Raw genomic sequence first — 19,144 nt, forward strand, 5'->3', positions numbered from 1 at the left:
AGAAGGAGTAAACGTTCAAAGAAATGATCAAAATAACGATTGTAGTAGTGATCATAACTAAAGGCCCTATTCCAGGCAGCTGCAGCGAGCAGGTGAGTGCTGGAGGGGCTGCGGGAAGGTGCGGGGGGGCTGCCCAGGTGATGGCTAGATTGTCCGGGCAGCCCATAGGGGATAGCGACGGCAGCAGATCGTTGCTATACTGGTTGTTTGTTTTTCGACATGTTTGAAAAACAAATGAAACAACGAACAGCCGACATGAACAATGTCGGCTGATTGTTGCCTTCTATTCCACAGGATGATTATCGGCCGTAACGGCCAATATCGGCCTGAATATGGCCAATAATCGTTCTCTTGAATAGGGCCTTTACAACCATTGTTCTGTGTAATATGGTGAATGATTTTAGGTTAAGGATAAACAATCTCGTTTGCGATCGTTTATCATTAGTCATTCTTCTGCTGGGATCAGATGGAGTAAACGATGGTAGCAACGATTGTAGTAACGATAAACAATTTTGTTTGTAATTGTTTATCGTTAGTCGTTAATTGTTTAAAATCGCTTCCTCTAATAGGACCCTTAGGGGGAGATTTATAAAAGGGTGTAAAATTTAGACTGGTGCAAACTGCCCACAGCAACCAATCACAGCTCAGCTTTAGGCAGTGCTCAAAAGGAAAGAGGAGCTGTGATTGGTTGCTGTGGGCAGTTTGCACCAGTCTAAATTTTACACCCTTTGATAAATCTCCCCCTTAGACTTTCATCAGCCACTGCCAATATAAGATATATAGGACTCTCACAAATGACCATTGATAGATGGTGTCGGTGGTGATAGGGGCCATGCAGTCATTTTCACTTTTTTTCTTGGAGAGATAGGCTGCAGTTAGACAAATGATCATTAAGCCATCAAGTATCTCTTCTACCCTCCTGTCCTCCGCCCAGACAGCCAAGCGATCCTGTTTTATCGATAGGGGAAGGCATAAGATAGCTCTGTCAGTTATTGAAGGTCTCCATTAAAATCCTCCCATCCTGCCTACTCCCTTCTCGCAGCAATCCTGCCAGTTCCCCATCCAAAGCCGTCACAGAGCAACTACTTTTACTGCTGCATCAGTGAAATGGCAGCACCTGCTCCCTGTCTTCTCTTTATTAGCATATGACAGCCCTTTTTAGATGCTGCAGTCCATAGCGACCACAGCATTTAAAGGGCAATGCCTCTTTCAAATCAACTGGTGTCAGAAAGTGACACCAGTTTGGGCTTTCTTTATCTTAGGATGTTTCTTGAGGTAGCATAGGAGCTTTAAAAAGGAACCAGGTGACAAAACACTAGGAACCCCATTTTAGAAACTACATTCTAAGGGAACTTATCTAGGGGAGTAGTGAACTTTTGATCCCCACAGTTTAATAGAATTTTTTTTATAAAAATGAACAAATTTCAAATAATATGTAGCTTTAGCTTTACAAGGAGAATAAGCACCCTGTTTTGCACAAATTAGTATTTTAGCAGTACCCCATATGTGTTTCCCATGGTACCAGTACAACGGAAACCTGCTTGGAAGTGACTTTTTGGAAACTACACCCCTTGAGGAATTCATCTAGAGGTCCAATGAGCAACTGGACCGCACAGATTAGGAAAGTTTCCATCACTGGGCCACGAAAATTCTTTTACGATGCAATAGGACTTGCGAACAGAATTGACCTGCCCTGGTCACATCTATAGGTATTTGACGTTCCAGTGTCAGGAGCGGCTGCATGCTGATTGGGTAAGATTCATGAAGACTTTTTGCTACCCCAGTTAACTGTTTGTATTGTATTTGCTTCCATACCCTCTTTAATAAAAGTCAAGCAAGTCTGATCGTTGTCACTTACTGACCTGCACCCATATGCCTGCAAAGCAGCAACACCATGTGTGTGCACCTACTAGCTAGTGATATAACCCAAAAAACGAGTGTCCGTTTTTGTGTTATGTCCCAAAAAAAGTCCAACAAAACACAACAATCACTGAACTCAGGGAGAACAGCGAAAAAATCCAATGGAGTACTCATTTACAAGTCTCCACTGATTGTCCCCTACAAATTTTGAATATGCAAAGAAGGGGTCCGTGGAGCCTCAGTTACGAGTCTCAAAACATGGGAATAGCCAGATATCCCTCTCTCCAGAGAAGGAAGCCCATTGCCAAGGGGTGCCTCCTAGTGGGGAGAGCACCAAACCACCCTGATACATAGCCCCTCAGGTCCTCACTCTGTTGCAAGCTTTGGGACCTAAATAGGGAAACACCAGGGTGGCCCCTGCCACAAAAAAAGTGAAAGATAGAATACCATAATAGGCTACTATATTCCATCGAACGGGACTCTGTAAAAATAGTATATTTCCATAAAATGGTTACTCTATTAGCCTGTAGGTGATGGGTGCCACCTTATGGCTTCAATCATAGGGATCCACATGTGGGTGCAAAACAGCTCACTACTGTGGGATGTTGCTGTTATGTTATTTACCGCTGCAGACATTGACTGTTGAAGTCGGTTTATTATCCTCCTGATCGATGAGTGTCGCTGTGACTTCATGTTCAAAAAGTGACACTTTGCATATCCTTGTAACGGCTTGAGCACCACCTGTTAAAGACAGATCTGGCTGTATACTGCATGTGTCCGAGAGGTGGAGCGCCTGCGTGGCAGTGCTAGTGGTTGGCTTCTCCTTGTGCTGATGTTTAGTGCCCGAAACTTCCTAGACATACACCCTAGGAGCGTGATGGCAAACACGCGTAGTCATAGTCGCTGACTATGCGACCGCATACAGAGAAGTATGTGGCCGCATGCAAGCTCCAAGGCAGCCCAGCGGCCTTACAGTGCGGCCCGACCCCACGTATTCCCCCACCCCACGTACCGCCTGGACGCAGCTACTGTGACATCACCCGGCACAATAGCTGCAAACGGCCAGCCACAGTGGTGCAGCTTGCTCCTGCTCCATCCTGGCCTTGCTCCTGCCTCCAGCGTCGCCTCCTGGTGCCACAGCCTGCATGCTGGACCGCAACAGTAAGTGTGTGTGGGGAGGGATGGAGGTCAGGGGATGGGTGAGGTATAGTATTGTTTGTGTGTGGGGAGGGATGGGGTCAGGTTGGGTAGTGTGTATATGGCTAAGGAGGTCAGGTGGGGTAGTGTGTGTGGGGATGGGGTCAGGTAAGGTAGTGTGGGGGGATGGCGGTCAGGTGGGGTAGTGTGTGTGGAAGGGTCAGGTAGGGTAGTGTATGGGAAGGGATGGGGGTCAAGTAGGGTAGTGTATGGGGAGGGATGGGGGTCAGGTGGGGTTGTGTGTGTGGGGGGGGGCGGTCAGAAAGGGTAGTGTATGGGGAGGGATGGGGGTCAGGTGGGGTAATGTGTTTGTGTGTGGTTTTTAGTTTACCTCACATAACAATATTTTTTGGTTTATTAATTACGATACGTATGTTTTTTTTTTATACGTATTTTTGTTATTTATAGGAGAAGTTCGGCCAAAAGTATTTTTAGGGTACGTTCACACTTACCAGATCCGCAGCGTATTTTCTGCTGCAGATCCGCTGCAGATGCACACAGCATCAAATCTGCACCATCAAATCTGCTGCGGATCTGCTGCAGATCCTGTAGGTGTGAACGCACCCTTAAGCTGGGTTCACACTATGTATATTTGAGGCTGTATTTGTGAGGCTGTATAGCAACCAAAACCAGGAGTGGATTGAAAACACAGAAAGGCTCTGTTCACATAATGTTGTAATTGAGTGGATGGCCGCCATTTAATGGCAAATATTTGCTGTTATTTTAAAACAACGGCTGTGGTATTGAAATAATGGCCGTTATTTACTGTTATATGGCGGCCATCCACTCAATTTCAACATTGTGTGAACAGATCCTTTCTGTGTTTTCAATCCACTCCTGGTTTTGGTTGCTATGAGGACCTGACATGAGGACCAAATACAGCCTCAAATATACATAGTGTGAACCCAGCCTTAATGTGTTAATACATAAGGAAAGTTAGACAAATTCCTAATATACACTTATTATGGGAAATGCACATTTACTGTTTTTTTCCATAATTTAGTAGATCATGCAGACTTCAATTTCTCTAAAAAACCGTGACGTCACGAATCAGGGCATAGCTGGGTGTAATTCCTATGAAGCGTCCAGCAGGGGGCGCAGTATATGGAGAAATTACATTGTAATTTCGGCATGGGTTGCAGTCATCCATAGCAGCTTGTGAACTCACCGGGTGGCAGGAAGAGGCTCCCCGGCACCCGTCCATCCCGCACTGGCTCCCCTAGCCCCCCAAGGACCCCACACATCCATTCATCCCGCCGGCTGCCCTCCCCTAGCCCTCCCGCACCCGTCCATGCCGCTGGCCTTCCTCCCCTAGCCCCCCCCACACTCATCCATGCCACCTGCCGTTCTCCCCTAGTCCCCACGCACCCGTCCATGCCGCTGGCCGCCTCCCCGCTCTCTCTCCCCCTGCAGTCAATGACTGTCAGGCTGGAGAGAGACAGCGGGGACCACGGTATAGCAGCGCTCTCCCCGCTGCACACAGGACCGGGCAGGGGGAGAGCGCTGCTATACTGTGGTCCCCACTGTCTCTCTCCAGCCGGACAGTCATTGACTGCAGTGGGAGAGAGAGCGGGGAGGGCCGACAGCATGGGGGCATGTCGGGGGACTAAGGGAAGGTGGACGGTGGCATGGACGGGTGCAGGGGGGCTATGGGAGGGTGGCCAGCGGTATGGACGGGTGCGGGGTGGCTAGGGCGGGCGGCCGGCGGGATAGACAGATGTGGGGCGTCCTTGGGGGGCTAGGGGAGCCGGTGCGGGATGGACGGGTGCAGGGGAGCCTCTTCCTGCCACCCGAGTGCACAAGCTCCTATGGGTGACAGCAACCCTTGCCGAAATTACAATGTAATTATTCCATATACTGCACCCACTGCTGGACACTTCATTACACCCAGCTCTGCCCTGATTGTGACGTCACCGCTTTTTAGAGAAATTAAAGTCTGCATGATCTACTAAATTAAGGAAAAAAGGAGAATATGAGCATTTCCTATAATAAGTGTATATTAGGAATTTCCTTAATAAAGTTCACACTACTTATATTTCAGTCAGTATTGTGGTCCTCATATTGCAACCAAAACCAGGAGTGGATTGAAAACACAGAAAGGCTCTGTTCACACAATGTTGTAATTGAGTGGATGGCCGCCATTGGCAAATATTTGCTGTTATTTTAAAACAACGGCTGTTATATTGAAATAATGGCAGTTATTTACTGTTATATGGCGGCCATCCACTCTATTTCAACATTGTGTGGACAGAGCCTTTCTGTGTTTTTAATCCACTCCTGGTTTTGGTTGCAATATGAGGACCACAATTCTGACTGAAATATACATAGTGTGAACCCAGCCTTAGGATGCAAACATTTTAGATTTTTTCAGTATTCACCCCAGTATACCCCCAAAACAAAAAAAAAATGATCAGTTATATGAACCCCAAAATGGCGCTGCTAAAAAGTACAGCATGCAAACAAAAAGACAAGCCCTCCTATGGCTATGTTGACAAAATAATTTAAAAAAAAAAAAGAAAAAAGTTAAAGCTCTTAGTATGCAACAATGAAAAAAAATAAAGAAAATTGTTTGGGCAATAAGGCCCAAATTGACTTGGTCACTAAAGGGTTAAAAATAAATACAGTTGCAGCCTGGAAGTCTATGGTGTTCTGTGCCCAGGTTAAGATACAGTGCATACAGTTTTATTGTACTGACATAAATAATACATACTATATATATATATATATATATATATATATATATATATATATATATATATAATATACGGCAGTTCATGGTTTGCTTTCTTCCTCACAGGCTTTATGTAGGCACCACTTCGCAGCTTGGCCTTGGATGTAGTGGCGTGCTATGTTGCAGGCACATGCTTTCAGCCTGCTCCTGCTTACTCAAAGAAACCAGATGCTTGTCCAACGCCAACCAATACTTCCACATTAATGACAGTGCCAAAGAGCTTTTATTAACTCCTTACTACTTTGCTTAGTAATAAATGCCGGCTTCATTATACAGTGTGTATAACTGTATTTGTAATACCCACAGAATGACGTTATGTCACTCAGACACTGTATAAACAAATACACCATTATAAAAAATAAAAAAAAACAATTGCAGCTGTTGTTTCCCACAAAAAAAAAAATGAAAATTTAAACAATGCATTAGATGTAACCTAAAATGGCGCTGCCTATCGAGAGTACCCTCAGTGTTTTAAGTTAAGTGCCAAGTTATGGTGCCCTATTAATTATGCCCTCATTATTTACAGTGTGCATCCATAATAATAGTGTTGCAAGTTTTTAATTATAACATTATCCAATGTGCCTATAACTTAAAATAAAAATATAAAAAAATACATAAAAAAAATCCTAAATAATAAAGTTGTACAAACCAACTTGTAATATCTGCATGAAATTACATAAATTACAAGCAACTGCCCACCGTCACCTCCCCTTCTGGGGTCTGACCACCGTCACCTCCCCTTCTGGGGTCTTACCATCATTACCTCCCCTTCTGGGGTCTGACCACCGTCACCTCCCCTTTATAGGTCTGACCACCTTCACCTCCCCTTCTGGGGTCTTACCATCATTACCTCCCCTTCTGGGGTCTGACCACCGTCACCTCCCCTTCATAGGTCTGACCACCTTCTCCTCCCCTTCTGGGTTCTGACCACTGTCACCTCCCGTTCTGGGGTCTGTCCACCGTCACATCCTCTTCTGGGGTCTGACCAACCATCACCTCCCCTTCTGGGTTCTGACCACCGTCACCTCCCCTTCTGGGTTCTGACCACCGTCACCTCCCCTTCTGGGGTCTGACCACCGTCATCTCCCCTTCTGGGTTCTGACCACTGTCACCTCCCCTTCTGGGTTCTGACCACTGTCACCTCCCGTTCTGGGATCTGACCACCGTCACCTTCTCTTCTGGGGTCTGACCACCGTCACCTCCCCTTCTGGGGTCTGACCACCTTCTCCTCCCCTTCTGGGTTCTGACCAACGTCACCTCTCCTTCTGGGGTCTGACCACAGAGAGTAAAACGGATCCACAAAATCTTTACATACTATCTTTATTACCTAGAAATCATTTTGTCCCTTTAATTGTATTAATTCTAGGATGTAATAAAGACAAAAATAAATATGCATAAAAATAAACACAATGAATATGAAGTTATAGAGATCTTCTTTTATACATTGAGCCCATTCCCTGACAGAAAGGCGTGTTTCACAGCAGAGCAGGGATTGTGGGTGCACTTAATGTAACACCTTGTTTTCCACAAAACAATCCCTGGGTATAAAAACTTTGCATAGATCGGGGATGGATGATTGGGAAAATGCCGGGATTTTGTCTTTTGCATAGCAATGATCCATCTGTAGGTGGTTTATCTGGTGTAATATGTAAATCCTGTTAAGTATGACCTCCTGGAAGGTGTCCTTCTTAACTGATTCAGACTTGATTTTATCCATCAGATTAAGGTCACCATCTGTAGCTTTATTTATCCACTTTCTGTTTCAGGTGTCATGAGAGCTGTAATGTGTCGGACCTGTGATATTTTTTTCACGGCTGTCTTTAGGAGTCGCTTTAGATCTCGGAAGGCTGCCTCATCCCTACAAATACACCACAAAGTAAATTACATCAGCAGAATCTGCATATTGTGTTCCACCTAAGAACATAATTACAGGCTGTAAAAACACAATGTACCGGGAAACAATATAACATCCCTCTAAACTATTGTGCAAACAGTTCTTTATACTTTGAGAGCTCCTTTAAAGAGCGAAGAACTGTAGAGCAGAAAGCAACGCACTATATACAGAGTTATTTTCAGGTAGCTTTCATTTAGATGACAAAGGGCATGTATCCTCTGTATTTGTGATTCTTTATGTATGACAAGCAGCTTCAGTATTGCAATCCCTGCCACGAAAAGTTAACCACATGATAATAGTCATAAAAATGATCAACATAACAACGTTATATAATGTTTCATTATTGACCTCCCATTGATATTAGATTATTTGCAGATTTGGCAGTATCTGATGTAGCTATATAAGAAATACTTATAGATTGCGGGACTCAAAAGCATTACACCTGCAAAGTAAAAGTATGTTCAGGAATTGTACCTAATGTCGTCATTAGAAGACCACATTATATAGAAGACATAAAGACTGCAATTTTTTTAGCCTTTTCTTAAACAGTATTTTTTATCTAAAGTAACATAAATAAACTTGTAGTGGGACTTCTAGTTAAATATTTTTGCAAATAATAATTCATTGACGGGAACCTGTCAGCTGGGAGACTGAGGCCAAACCCACCCCACCCGATAATAGAGTGCTGGATACTTACCCCTCTTCTCTCTGTGACACTCTGGATGTTGATCCTGCCGCAGAGAAATTGTCAACGCTTGTCTTCACACTCATTATGCTAATGAGCAGAGATGAGTCCGATAGGAAATCACCACTCAGTGATTTCCTATGGACATCTTATGGGCACTAGCATAATAAGCACTAGCATCCAGAGCATCACCAAGAGGAGAGGGTAAGTATCCACCACTCCATTAAGGGGTAGGGTGGGATCGGCCTGGTCTCCCGGCTGACAGGTTCCCTTTAAGCAAAATTGCCTCCTTCTCCTAATATGCCGCTCTTTCCCTCCTATTGTTGACAGCTCGTTGTCTAGGTTACTGACCACCACTCTGCTCTAAATGCAGTGGACAGGCTGGTGTATATATCATTATAGTATGCATATATATTACAATATATATCTACTGTATTTACATACATATAGATTATAGCTATATATACACCTGCCAGACCACTACTTTTAGGGCAGAGTGGTGGTCGGTAACCTAGACAATGGGCTGTCAACAATGGGAGGAAAAGAGCGGCATATCAGAAGGAGGCACGTTTACTAAAATAACGTATTTGCTAAAATGTTTAACTGGAAAGCCCTACAAGTATGAGCAGTCTGTCATAGGACCACTGTATACTAATGGAGAAAAGATCAATCAAACAGAAAATTCCCCTATTCCTCATCACACAGCATGTCAATCACCCATCTCTATAAAGGTGCCTTTACACCAATGGCACAAGCGAATAGTAACACACACTAGCAAGCAATATTCAATAACGTCTGGCAGGACCTTTAGGGTAAGGTTCCTTGTCATTGTGGAAGTAGATATTTTTTTATTACAATTATATTACACTGAATATTGTTCTCAGTGTATGTATACACATATCAAGTCTGATAATTTTTTTATAAATTTGGCACTTATTACGCAGTAGAACAATACCTCTTACAAAACATTTAGGCTGGGTTCACACTACGTTTTTGCAAAAAATGGATGAAAAACAGATGGAAAAAACTGACTCAATTGACTTCCATTATAAAAAAAAATGGATCAAAACGGATCCCCTTTTTTTTAAGGACACAAAAACGTGGTCAACCATGTTTTTGTGTCCGTCAAAAAAAAACTGATTTTTTTTTATAATGGAAGTCAATGGAAAAACGGATGCATACAGTTGCATCCGTTTTTTCCATCTGTTTTTCATCCTTTTTTGCAAATAACGGATTGCAAAAACGTAGCGTGAACACAGCCTTATTCTGCTCTCTTGTATTTTTGGATTCTCTTTTTATGCTCTCATTAGACTGGAAGAATAAGTCTTGAAGGAGTTTCTTTACTCTTGGAGTTAGATAAAAATTGGCCAATAGGAAGTTAGAGGGATAGAAACGATACTCTCATAACTTTCTCTAACATTTCCTTTGGGCCTATGTTTAACAATTCTTGTGCAGAAGCAGAGAACACCCTGTGACAGTCTATTATAATGAATAGCTTTCTTCAGTTTTGAGTTTTCTCATTTGCATATTTATTACCAGCTGTGTATGATTTGCACCAAAGCCCACCAATCACATCCCAGAACACAGCTGTGACTTGTTCAGAGAAAACTGTTTAGATTGCTTATTAAATAACATGTCAAACACTTTAAAAGGTTGGGGGAACAAGCGATCTAAGTGTTTCTTTCCCCATCTCTCTCCTACATTAGATGGTCTCTATAGATTTCTTTACAGAATTAATCTTTTGCAGTGACTGATTGATAAAAAGTCTGTGACTCTATCATATACCTACAATATTTTTTTTTAAATGACAGTAACACTTTAACATTTTTCAGCCTAGTTTTCCATTGTATACAACACAATGTCTGAGAGGAGCCTAAAAGTGGCTATACACCTTTAATAACTGAACAGGTATCTCTCCTGCCTAGCACCGTACCTGCCATACACAGAAATGTTCGCCACGGCTGCGTGCTTCTGTGTTATAAAAACATTTTTATAACTACTTTATAATAAACTTTTGACATGTCAGAGAGACATGTCAAAAGTTTTGAGTGCTCAGACTTGTACCTATCGGGAGATAGAGAGAGGAGAAGACCACAGGTGCAGAAAAAAAAAAAGAGTCAGACTTATAATGGCACGGCTTATAATGGTACAGCTCCATACTCCATAGACCGATGGCAGAATCTGTGACAGAGGTGGGATCTGAGCGGACCTGAAACGGATACTGCCTCCGTCACTGACTGGCTGAGCGGACCTGAGACGTCACGTCTCGGGCCCGTGTCAGACACCAGGAAGCGGCCGGGGATCGGAGAGCCGCGATGCGGGACCCGCCCCTGGAACCGGGAAATTGAGTGGACGTCGTTTCCCTCAGCCACCTCCTCCCCGGTCCCAGGGAAAAAATGCCCCCCCCCCCGCTGGAGTACCCCTTTAATGTCTTTATGGCATCTAAAGACAAAATATCTACAGATTGTAACCAACTCCAAGCAACCAAATCTAACAAAGGAACCTTCTTTTATGACTTTCCGAATACAAATCCAGGATACAAATTCCAAGTCAAAACCAGGAGTAAATCCATATAACCATACTGGTTTTGGCTTAGCTCTGAAATGGGAAACACACTCAACCTTAGGCCTCAGACGGCTTTTTTGCACTTACATTTAACTATAAACATTCCAGATTTACCGCCTTGGCCCACCATATTTATAGAGAATTAAACTTGCAAAAGGCACCTGTGGTGCTGTATATTCCATTTAGCAACATCACAACGGGCCTAGGGGCCTGAAATATGGTTTATTAAATACAGATTCAATATGGTCATCTGAATGAGGGCTATTCTACATTTTATTAGATGTGTGCATACCTCCCAACTTTTGCAAAGAGCAAAGAGGGACATGTGCGCCGCGGTCCCCATAGCCACGCCCCCATAGCGACCCTCCATAGCCACGCCACCATAGCAACCCTCCATAGCCACGCCCCCATAGCAACCCTCCATAGCCACTCCCCTACAGTCACCACATGCTGCTGACTGAATAGTGCCCTATACAGTATCCAATCCCGCCAAAAATGCCATATATAGTATCCAATCCCCCATTATAGTGCCCCACATAGTATCCAATGCCCCCATATAGTGCCCCCATATAGTGCCCCACATAGAATCCAATCTCCCACATAGTGCCCCACATAGTATCCAATGCCCCATATAGTGCCCCACATAGTATCCAATGCCCCCATATAGTGCCCCACATAGTAGCCAATGCCCCCATATAGTGCCCCACATAGTAGCCAATCCCCATATAGTACCCCACATAGTAGCCAATCCCCCCATATAGTGCCCACATAGTATCCAATGCCCCCATATAGTGCCCCCATATAGTGCCCCACATAGAATCCAATCTCCCACATAGTGCCCCACATAGTATCCAATGCCCCATATAGTGCCCCACATAGTATCCAATGCCCCCATATAGTGCCCCACATAGTAGCCAATGCCCCCATATAGTGCCCCACATAGTAGCCAATCCCCATATAGTACCCCACATAGTAGCCAATCCCCCCATATAGTGCCCACATAGTAGCCAATCCCCATATAGTGCCCCACATAGTAGCCAATCCCCCATATAGTGCCCCACATAGTAGCCAATCCCCATATAGTGTCCCACATAGTAGCCAATCCCCATATAGTGCCCCACATAGTAGCCAATCCCCCATATAGTGCCCCACATAGTAGCCAATCCCCCATATAGTGCCCCACATAGTAGCCAATGCCCCCATATAGTGCCCCACATATTATCCAATCCCCCATATAGTGCCCCACAGAGTAACCAATACCCCCCATTTGTGTGGCCCCAGCAGAAAAAACAATAAACCAGTAACTCACCTGTCCTCCCGTCCCAGCAGCTCCTCTCCCGGCAGAGCGCGCACTCCCGTCATCCTCCGGGGCGGGCAGCGGGGTACAGAGACACTGACTGTACCGGAAGTGATTCATGACAGAGGCTGCAGGTCACTTCCGGCACAGTCAGTGTCTCTGTACCCCGCTGCCCGCCCCGGAGGATGACGGGAGTGCGAGCTCTGCCGGGAGAGGAGCTGCTGGAAACGGAGGACAGGTGAGTTACTGCTTTATTGTTTTTTTCGCTGGGGCCACATATAATGCGGGACACGGGGGGCCGTTCCGGGACCGCGGGACAGAACCCCGAAAACGGGACTGTACCGCGAAATCCGGGACGGTTGGGAGGTATGTGTGTGTATAAAAAATGTTTCTTTCAGTGCACTACTAGTCTATTAGCAAGAAGTTGTTAATTTACTGTAATAATGTAAATGATGTTATTTTTTTCCTGTAGGTTGGAGCTTTGTTCCTTTCTACAATAACAGAACAATTTGACAGGGTAGCAGGGATTTCAGAGTGAGTGCATTATGGAAGAAATAATGCATCGCTTAATAAGAAAAATAAAATACTACAAGAAATATTACTGCTGTAACTTCCCTATTATGAATAAAATCAGATGTATTTATATGCCCCGGGAGAGCTGCATTAATATTTCACAAATCTGTATATTTTAACAAGGGATTTGGTGCCAGTCCTTAATTAAATGCTTTATTTTAACTCCCATGAAAAGGCTGCCAGCATGATAAATAGCTTGGAAAGTTCCGCTGTCTATCCCAAATTACAATGCTATGAAACTGTGGCAATAAAAGGATCACTAAATCTAAAGTAAGGCGCTTGTGACTCCTGTATATCTGCCATTTTTTTCCACCAAATAATATCTGGGAGGTGAACAAAAACAGGGCCAGTTTAGCACCATATTACAGCCAAATGTCCTGGTCGAACCATTGGTTTACTTACCAGAACTCACAGCATCATAGATCCCCATGATGCTGTGAGTTTGGGTCATTTATATATTTTGAATATCCACCTTAGGGCATACTATCCTTGAAGGCTTCACTTAGCCATCAATAAAGCAAAGACACAAATCTTTTTCAAAAATGCTTGGTATATATTCTTTGGTGGAGATTTATTAAACATGGTGTAAAGTGAAACTTGCCCAGTTGCCCCTAGCAACCAATCAGATTCCACTTTTTATTTTACAAAGAGTCTGTGAGGAATGAAAGGTTGAATCTGATTGGTTGCTTGGGGCAACTGAGCCAGTTTACTTTACACCATATTTGATAAATCTCCCCCTTTATTTTTAAATCCCATCCAAATACAATGATAAAATTCACTATTCACTATACTCCGCCGTGGCATACCTGCATAGGTGTTCGAGAGCCGAAGTTCCATAACTTTGACAAAGGGGGCAAAAAACCCCAAAATGCTGCATGATGACGTAACACAAAGCAACTCCCCTTGTCAGCTCAGACAGGTAAAAGAACTGCGGTTTATGGGCTTTGGCCCCCATGCGGGTTTGACATGATGGAGTCTGATGGACTCTAAATATTTATGGGTGATTTACGTATTTGTATTTCATATAGTGGTAAATACTTTCAATCTAAGTATTTTAGTAATTCGCTTTATTTTATATAGTGATTTTTTTTTTCATTGTATTTTTGGATGGAATTTAAAAACAAACTATATATAGTAAGCATTTTTGCTTACTGATGGGTCATGAGTTTGGGTCATAAAGCTGGGACTCTTATGTGTAATACAGCCCCAAAATTATGCTTGCATGAAACAGACCTAGGGCTCACACTACCTACACCACCGTGTCTTCACTGCTCTGCTCTATAACTTTCCCCAACAAGGGTTAAATATATATATTAGATTTCCGACAGTTTTACAAGCCATGGCTACAAGTCATTATTTCAGATTATAGAGGACTTATTTTTTTAACCTTGTTATATAATGTTATAGAGCTGGGCAGTTACACAGACATAATAACAGGGAGGAAGCTCTGTCGCTGACTCACACCACTCCGTGTATACCTCCCTTAGTCTCTGCAGTTATCTTTGTCAATGAATGATGGCTAAACCTGTCTGAGTGTCCCAGGGCCACTTCCCTCCTGTCATCTCTGCTGTATCTCTCAAGCTCCTTCCCTTATTGACAGGCATAGAAAAACCAACCACTAGCTTGTAGCTGTATTCTCATCTACCTTCTATGTAAAATTATTGGCACCTAGATTGTCATAGATTGCCCAGGCAGCCGCATTTAAGTGTATAGAATTTCTCCCAATATTTGTCTGTTTGCTGCAGCATAAGGCTGCGTTCACACTATGTATATTTCAGTCAGTATATATGTATATTTCAGTCAGTATATTTCAGTCAGTATTGCAACCAAAACCAGGAGTGGATTAAAAACACAGAAAGGCTCTGTTCACACAATGTTGAAATTGAGTGGATGGCCGCCATTTAATGGCAAATATTTGCTGTTATTTTAGAACAACGGCTGTTGTATTGAAATAATGGCCGTTATTTACTGTTATATGGCGGCCATCCACTCAATTTCAACATTGTGTGAACAGATCCTTTCTGTGTTTTTAATCCAGCCTAAGCCTGCCATACATTATACATTGTTCAAGATCTGAATTTTAATTCATAGAAAACCAGAACATCTAATTGGTGTTAAAATAAAATGGATTGATTAGATCGTATACAGACAAATACAGTTTCTCTAAAAATGATAAACCAATATTGTTTCTGATAAATGAGAAAATTGTTCTTTTGAATTTCATATCTTTCATATTTTTTCTACTTGACATTTTATAATCCACATTAAAGGAACACGTAGAGAACACTATATATTAAGCAGGCACTGGTACTAGGTTATTCATAATATGCATGTGCAATAGGTTCATATGAAAAAAGGGAAGGAGCAAGTGGGATGGAACAAACTTGATTGGCCAAAAATCTCAATGATGCTGATGGTTGTCCACTATCTTTAGACCAGAACTCATCTGCTCCTCTGTTCTTTTCTCAGCTAGCCGGATCTGCAAAAGCTGAGCAAACAACAAGAGACATGGTGGATGGTCAGTTTAAAGCACCAGCTCCTCATGTAACTTCTCAGACAAATACAAATGATATTAGACATACCATTATTCGCTTTTCTCATGTCTTCTGGTCTTCATCCAAGGAAAGCTAAAAATATTAATTATTTCTGTCTTCTTTAAATTGAGAATATTTTATGTATATGGATTTGACTTGAACTCTTGGGGCAAATAAGATAATGAGGTTCCTTTTTGACTCTTCTCATAGGTAAAATAGTATTAATTTATGCTCCTTTTGTACATGCTTGTTTAAGAGACTGGTGCTTTAAGCAATGCAACGTTTCTCCCCATGTTTCCTTTGTCACTACATTTACTACCAGTATCTGGTCTAGTTGGCATTCGTGTCTTTTGGCCAACAAGAAGACAATCAACCTCACCGGGAACGTGTCAGCAATTTTCACCCCTCAGACCTACACCAGTACATACATGATAAGCTTCCATGGTACCAAACCTAGTCCTTAGTTTCCCTAATAGGTTCATCATTATAATAAAGAAGTTTATTCACTGCTCCATAACTAATAAGCTGTGTAAGTCAAGGAGCTGGAGACACTGCCGATAGAATTCATGATGTCACCTAGCCAAGTTTGATCGTATCCCAGAGGACGGGAACGCTATCCCATGGCTGTTCATAGGGAAGTCAATTGTAAAGTGCTGCGGAATCTGTTGGCGCTATATAAATAAAAATTATAAATTATAATTAAGTCAATAAGGCCTGCTAGGCATGATTATAGCATGGACATTATGACTTCTATTCAATTACATAAATAGCAATAACATTTTTAATATTGGTACACCTATTCAGGCAACTGAGGATAACTTCCAGAACTATGGCAGCATATCATTCAGCTACTGGCACAGGTTTGGGAGACAAAAACTTTCTGACAGGCTCCCTTTAAGCTAGCCATACATTAGAGATCTTGGATCTGTGAAAAGCTCATCTGCTGTGCTTGATCTTTTAATTGGTGTGAGAAAGTCATCTATGGCAAACAAGAGATCTGCATCCTATTAACGGACGCCCTGACCAAGCTTTGGACCAAGACAAAGATCGACCAATGATTCACTCTAACAATATGGTAACCTTCACAGACAAACTGTGACCAATGAGCCGTCTGGACAATGGCAGTAAGAAATCACTAATGTATGGCCAGCTTTAGAGAAAGCTCACATTAAAAAGTGGTGCATAGAGAACCTCCTGATTATTGCTATGCAATTAGGAGAGAAGTTTCCATTAGACTGCAGGAGAAGTGGTGACACATATAGCATGTAATGTTATACATTTTCATGCATAACATTACCTCAGATATTCTTCCTTGCAAGTTGCTTTTCTGCTTTTCTTCTTTTGAAAGCGGTTATCTCATCCTGCAGAAAACCATGACCCACTTGCCTGTGAACGATATCAAAATAGTGACGGAAAAAAATATAAAAACACAGTTAGGTGGACAGCAAGAGGATATCCTGCGCCTGGACCGCATGGTGTCTCCGCTTACCCTGACTTGATCACTGGTGGGACAGGTAACGGTTTTCTAAAACCTTCTTTTCCAACCAGCCAGTATGTCTCTTCAATACCTTTACCCTTATCCAAAAGAGACAAAGGACATAGTTACCAGGTGGCTTTGGAGGACCCCCACTGTTCCACCAAAGTTGGGCCAAATAAAAGCCTCTAATTCAAAATAGTGAAATATAAAATAAGTGAACCTGGTCTTATCCAGTGATTGGGAGTCCACTGTATCTCAGGAAAAGGTGTTTTTTTTTGGTTTTTTTTACAAATTAAAGGTCATATTTTAACTGCTGGTCGTCATTCAAGCCAAGCATTGATACCCTATGCTGCGTCATGGAAAGCTGTAGCTGACAAGCAGTATGTTGGCTCTATGTAGATAAGTTTTAATCATAGTGTAATGTAGAAAATACTCTATAATTTACTCTGTGCTTCCAAATCCCTGTGGCTTTTGTAATCTGTCAGTGATATATTCAGTACTCTGTTCACTGTCTCATTGTGATACACCTTCAGGATATACACCAGAAAAATCCCTTGACATAGGCACTGAATGTATACCCTCAACATATGCAACTGCATACAGGGATTTGTGCTGATGATTTTGGCATATATAAAGGGATTGTCTGGGGGGGATGAGTGTTTAATGTCTCCAGACAACCCCTTACAGAGGATTGCCTATACTCAATAAACTTGTAAGAAGCTCCCAGAAGGTTGCTTTAGTTCCACGACTATTAATGTAATGTCCCCATACGAAACGGAAAGCTATCCTGAGACCCTTAGCCACAATTAGCCATTGGCCACAAATCCCCAATTACACAGGAAGATGTGCAGCCAACAGGCAATGATTTTTTAGCATTTCAGAAAAAAAGCGCTAAGGATAAATGAGTGTTTGCTCATTCATTGACTGATCACTAGCCCTATTACGCGGGGTGATATCAGCTTGTTCGAAAATAACTGTATATTAGGGCCCCATAGGGTAGCAATATGCTACCAATGCCTGTTTCTTTGACACATAACACCAGCAGCATCAGGTTCTTGATTTATAAAGAGCTACTTCCTCTTTCTCCCTAAGATCTATATTCAGGTAGAACAGTTTACTTTAAACCGACTCTGTACCCACAATCTGTCCCCCCCAAACCACTTGTACCTTCGGATAGCTGCTTTTAATCCAAGATCTGTCCTGGGGTCCGTTCGGCAGGGGATGCAGTTATTGTCATAAAAACAACTTTTAATCCAGCAGAGCTGTGTCTAATGGCCGGGGCTTACATTTGTATATGCATTAGGCTGGCACCACCTCTCCGTCCTTCCTTCCCACCCTCCTTATTATAAGGAATGATCCAGAAACATTTACCGCTGTTTGAGCTTTGCACAAGTGTATTAACGATCCAGCCATGTGCCGGGCTGCCACAGGTGTGGAATAGGAAGCAATCTGCCAGGAGTATTCCTAATGATGAGGAGGGTGGGGAGGAAGGACAGAAAGGTTGTGCCAGCCTAATGCATATACAAATGTAAGCCCCGGCCGTTAGACACAGCGCTGCCGGATTAAAAGTTGTTTTTATCACTATAACTGCATCCCCTGCTGAACAGATCCCCAGGACAGATCTTGGATTAAAAGCAGCTATCTAAAGGTACAAGTGGTTTGAGGGGGTCAGATTGTGGGTACGGAGTCGCTTTAAGGCAGGGATGGGGAATCTTTGGCCCTCTAGCTGTTGTAAAAGTACAATTCCCATCATGTCTGGACAGACAAAGCTTCATTCAGTCTTTAGAGCCAAAGCCAAGGGTGGATTTAAAAGGAACAGGGAATATAAAGGAAGGACTGCATCAAAAACTGCAGTGGTATTTTTCAATAAAACTGCTATGTGTGTATGACACCAGCCAAGAGGATGCACAGCCTTATTCTAAGGTAAAAGTGGTTCGATCCTCATAATTAAATTAAATGCTGGCATTTCTTCAGTATAAATTATCATCATTATTATTTCTTAGCAATATGGCAACATTTGTAATATAGTAAGACAAGGTAACATACACAGAAAAGTATATGCCAGTTGCCAGAAGGGTCAATATTGCCTGATTTAAAGATGAAGTACCATCAAGTACACTCTCTTTAAAATTATACATAAATCGAACTGCACCGGCACGAGGAAGCCACTTCCCGCGTACGGCGCCATTCTATCCATGGTTACCAGGCTAGGTTAAAGCACTGGAAGCAGACCGACCCGCCCCCAGTGTGAGGAAACCCCCGCCCCTTCATGACACTGCTCCATTGATTCTGGAGCCGCGTCATAAAGGGGCGGGGGTTTCCTCCCACTGG

At 42.9% G+C, this 19,144-nt stretch overlaps 1 protein-coding gene across 1 annotated transcript in view; it reads right to left on the minus strand.

Annotated features, from left to right (window-relative positions):
- Positions 1–7,561: 7,561 nt before the first annotated feature.
- GUCY2F (guanylate cyclase 2F, retinal) overlaps positions 7,562–19,144 on the minus strand; it is a 66,010-nt gene continuing 54,427 nt past the window's right edge. Inside the window, exons 17-19 of the mRNA XM_069985912.1 lie at positions 16,826–16,911; positions 16,634–16,722; positions 7,562–7,646 (exon numbers count right to left, since the gene is read on the minus strand). Of these exons, the coding sequence (XP_069842013.1) occupies positions 16,635–16,722; positions 16,826–16,911 (174 nt within the window). The 3' untranslated portion in view covers positions 7,562–7,646; position 16,634. The remainder of the gene's footprint in view (positions 7,647–16,633; positions 16,723–16,825; positions 16,912–19,144) is intronic.

The sequence above is a fragment of the Dendropsophus ebraccatus genome, chromosome 10 (genome assembly GCF_027789765.1).
Source record: "Dendropsophus ebraccatus isolate aDenEbr1 chromosome 10, aDenEbr1.pat, whole genome shotgun sequence".
In the NCBI taxonomy this organism is placed as follows: domain Eukaryota; kingdom Metazoa; phylum Chordata; class Amphibia; order Anura; family Hylidae; genus Dendropsophus; species Dendropsophus ebraccatus.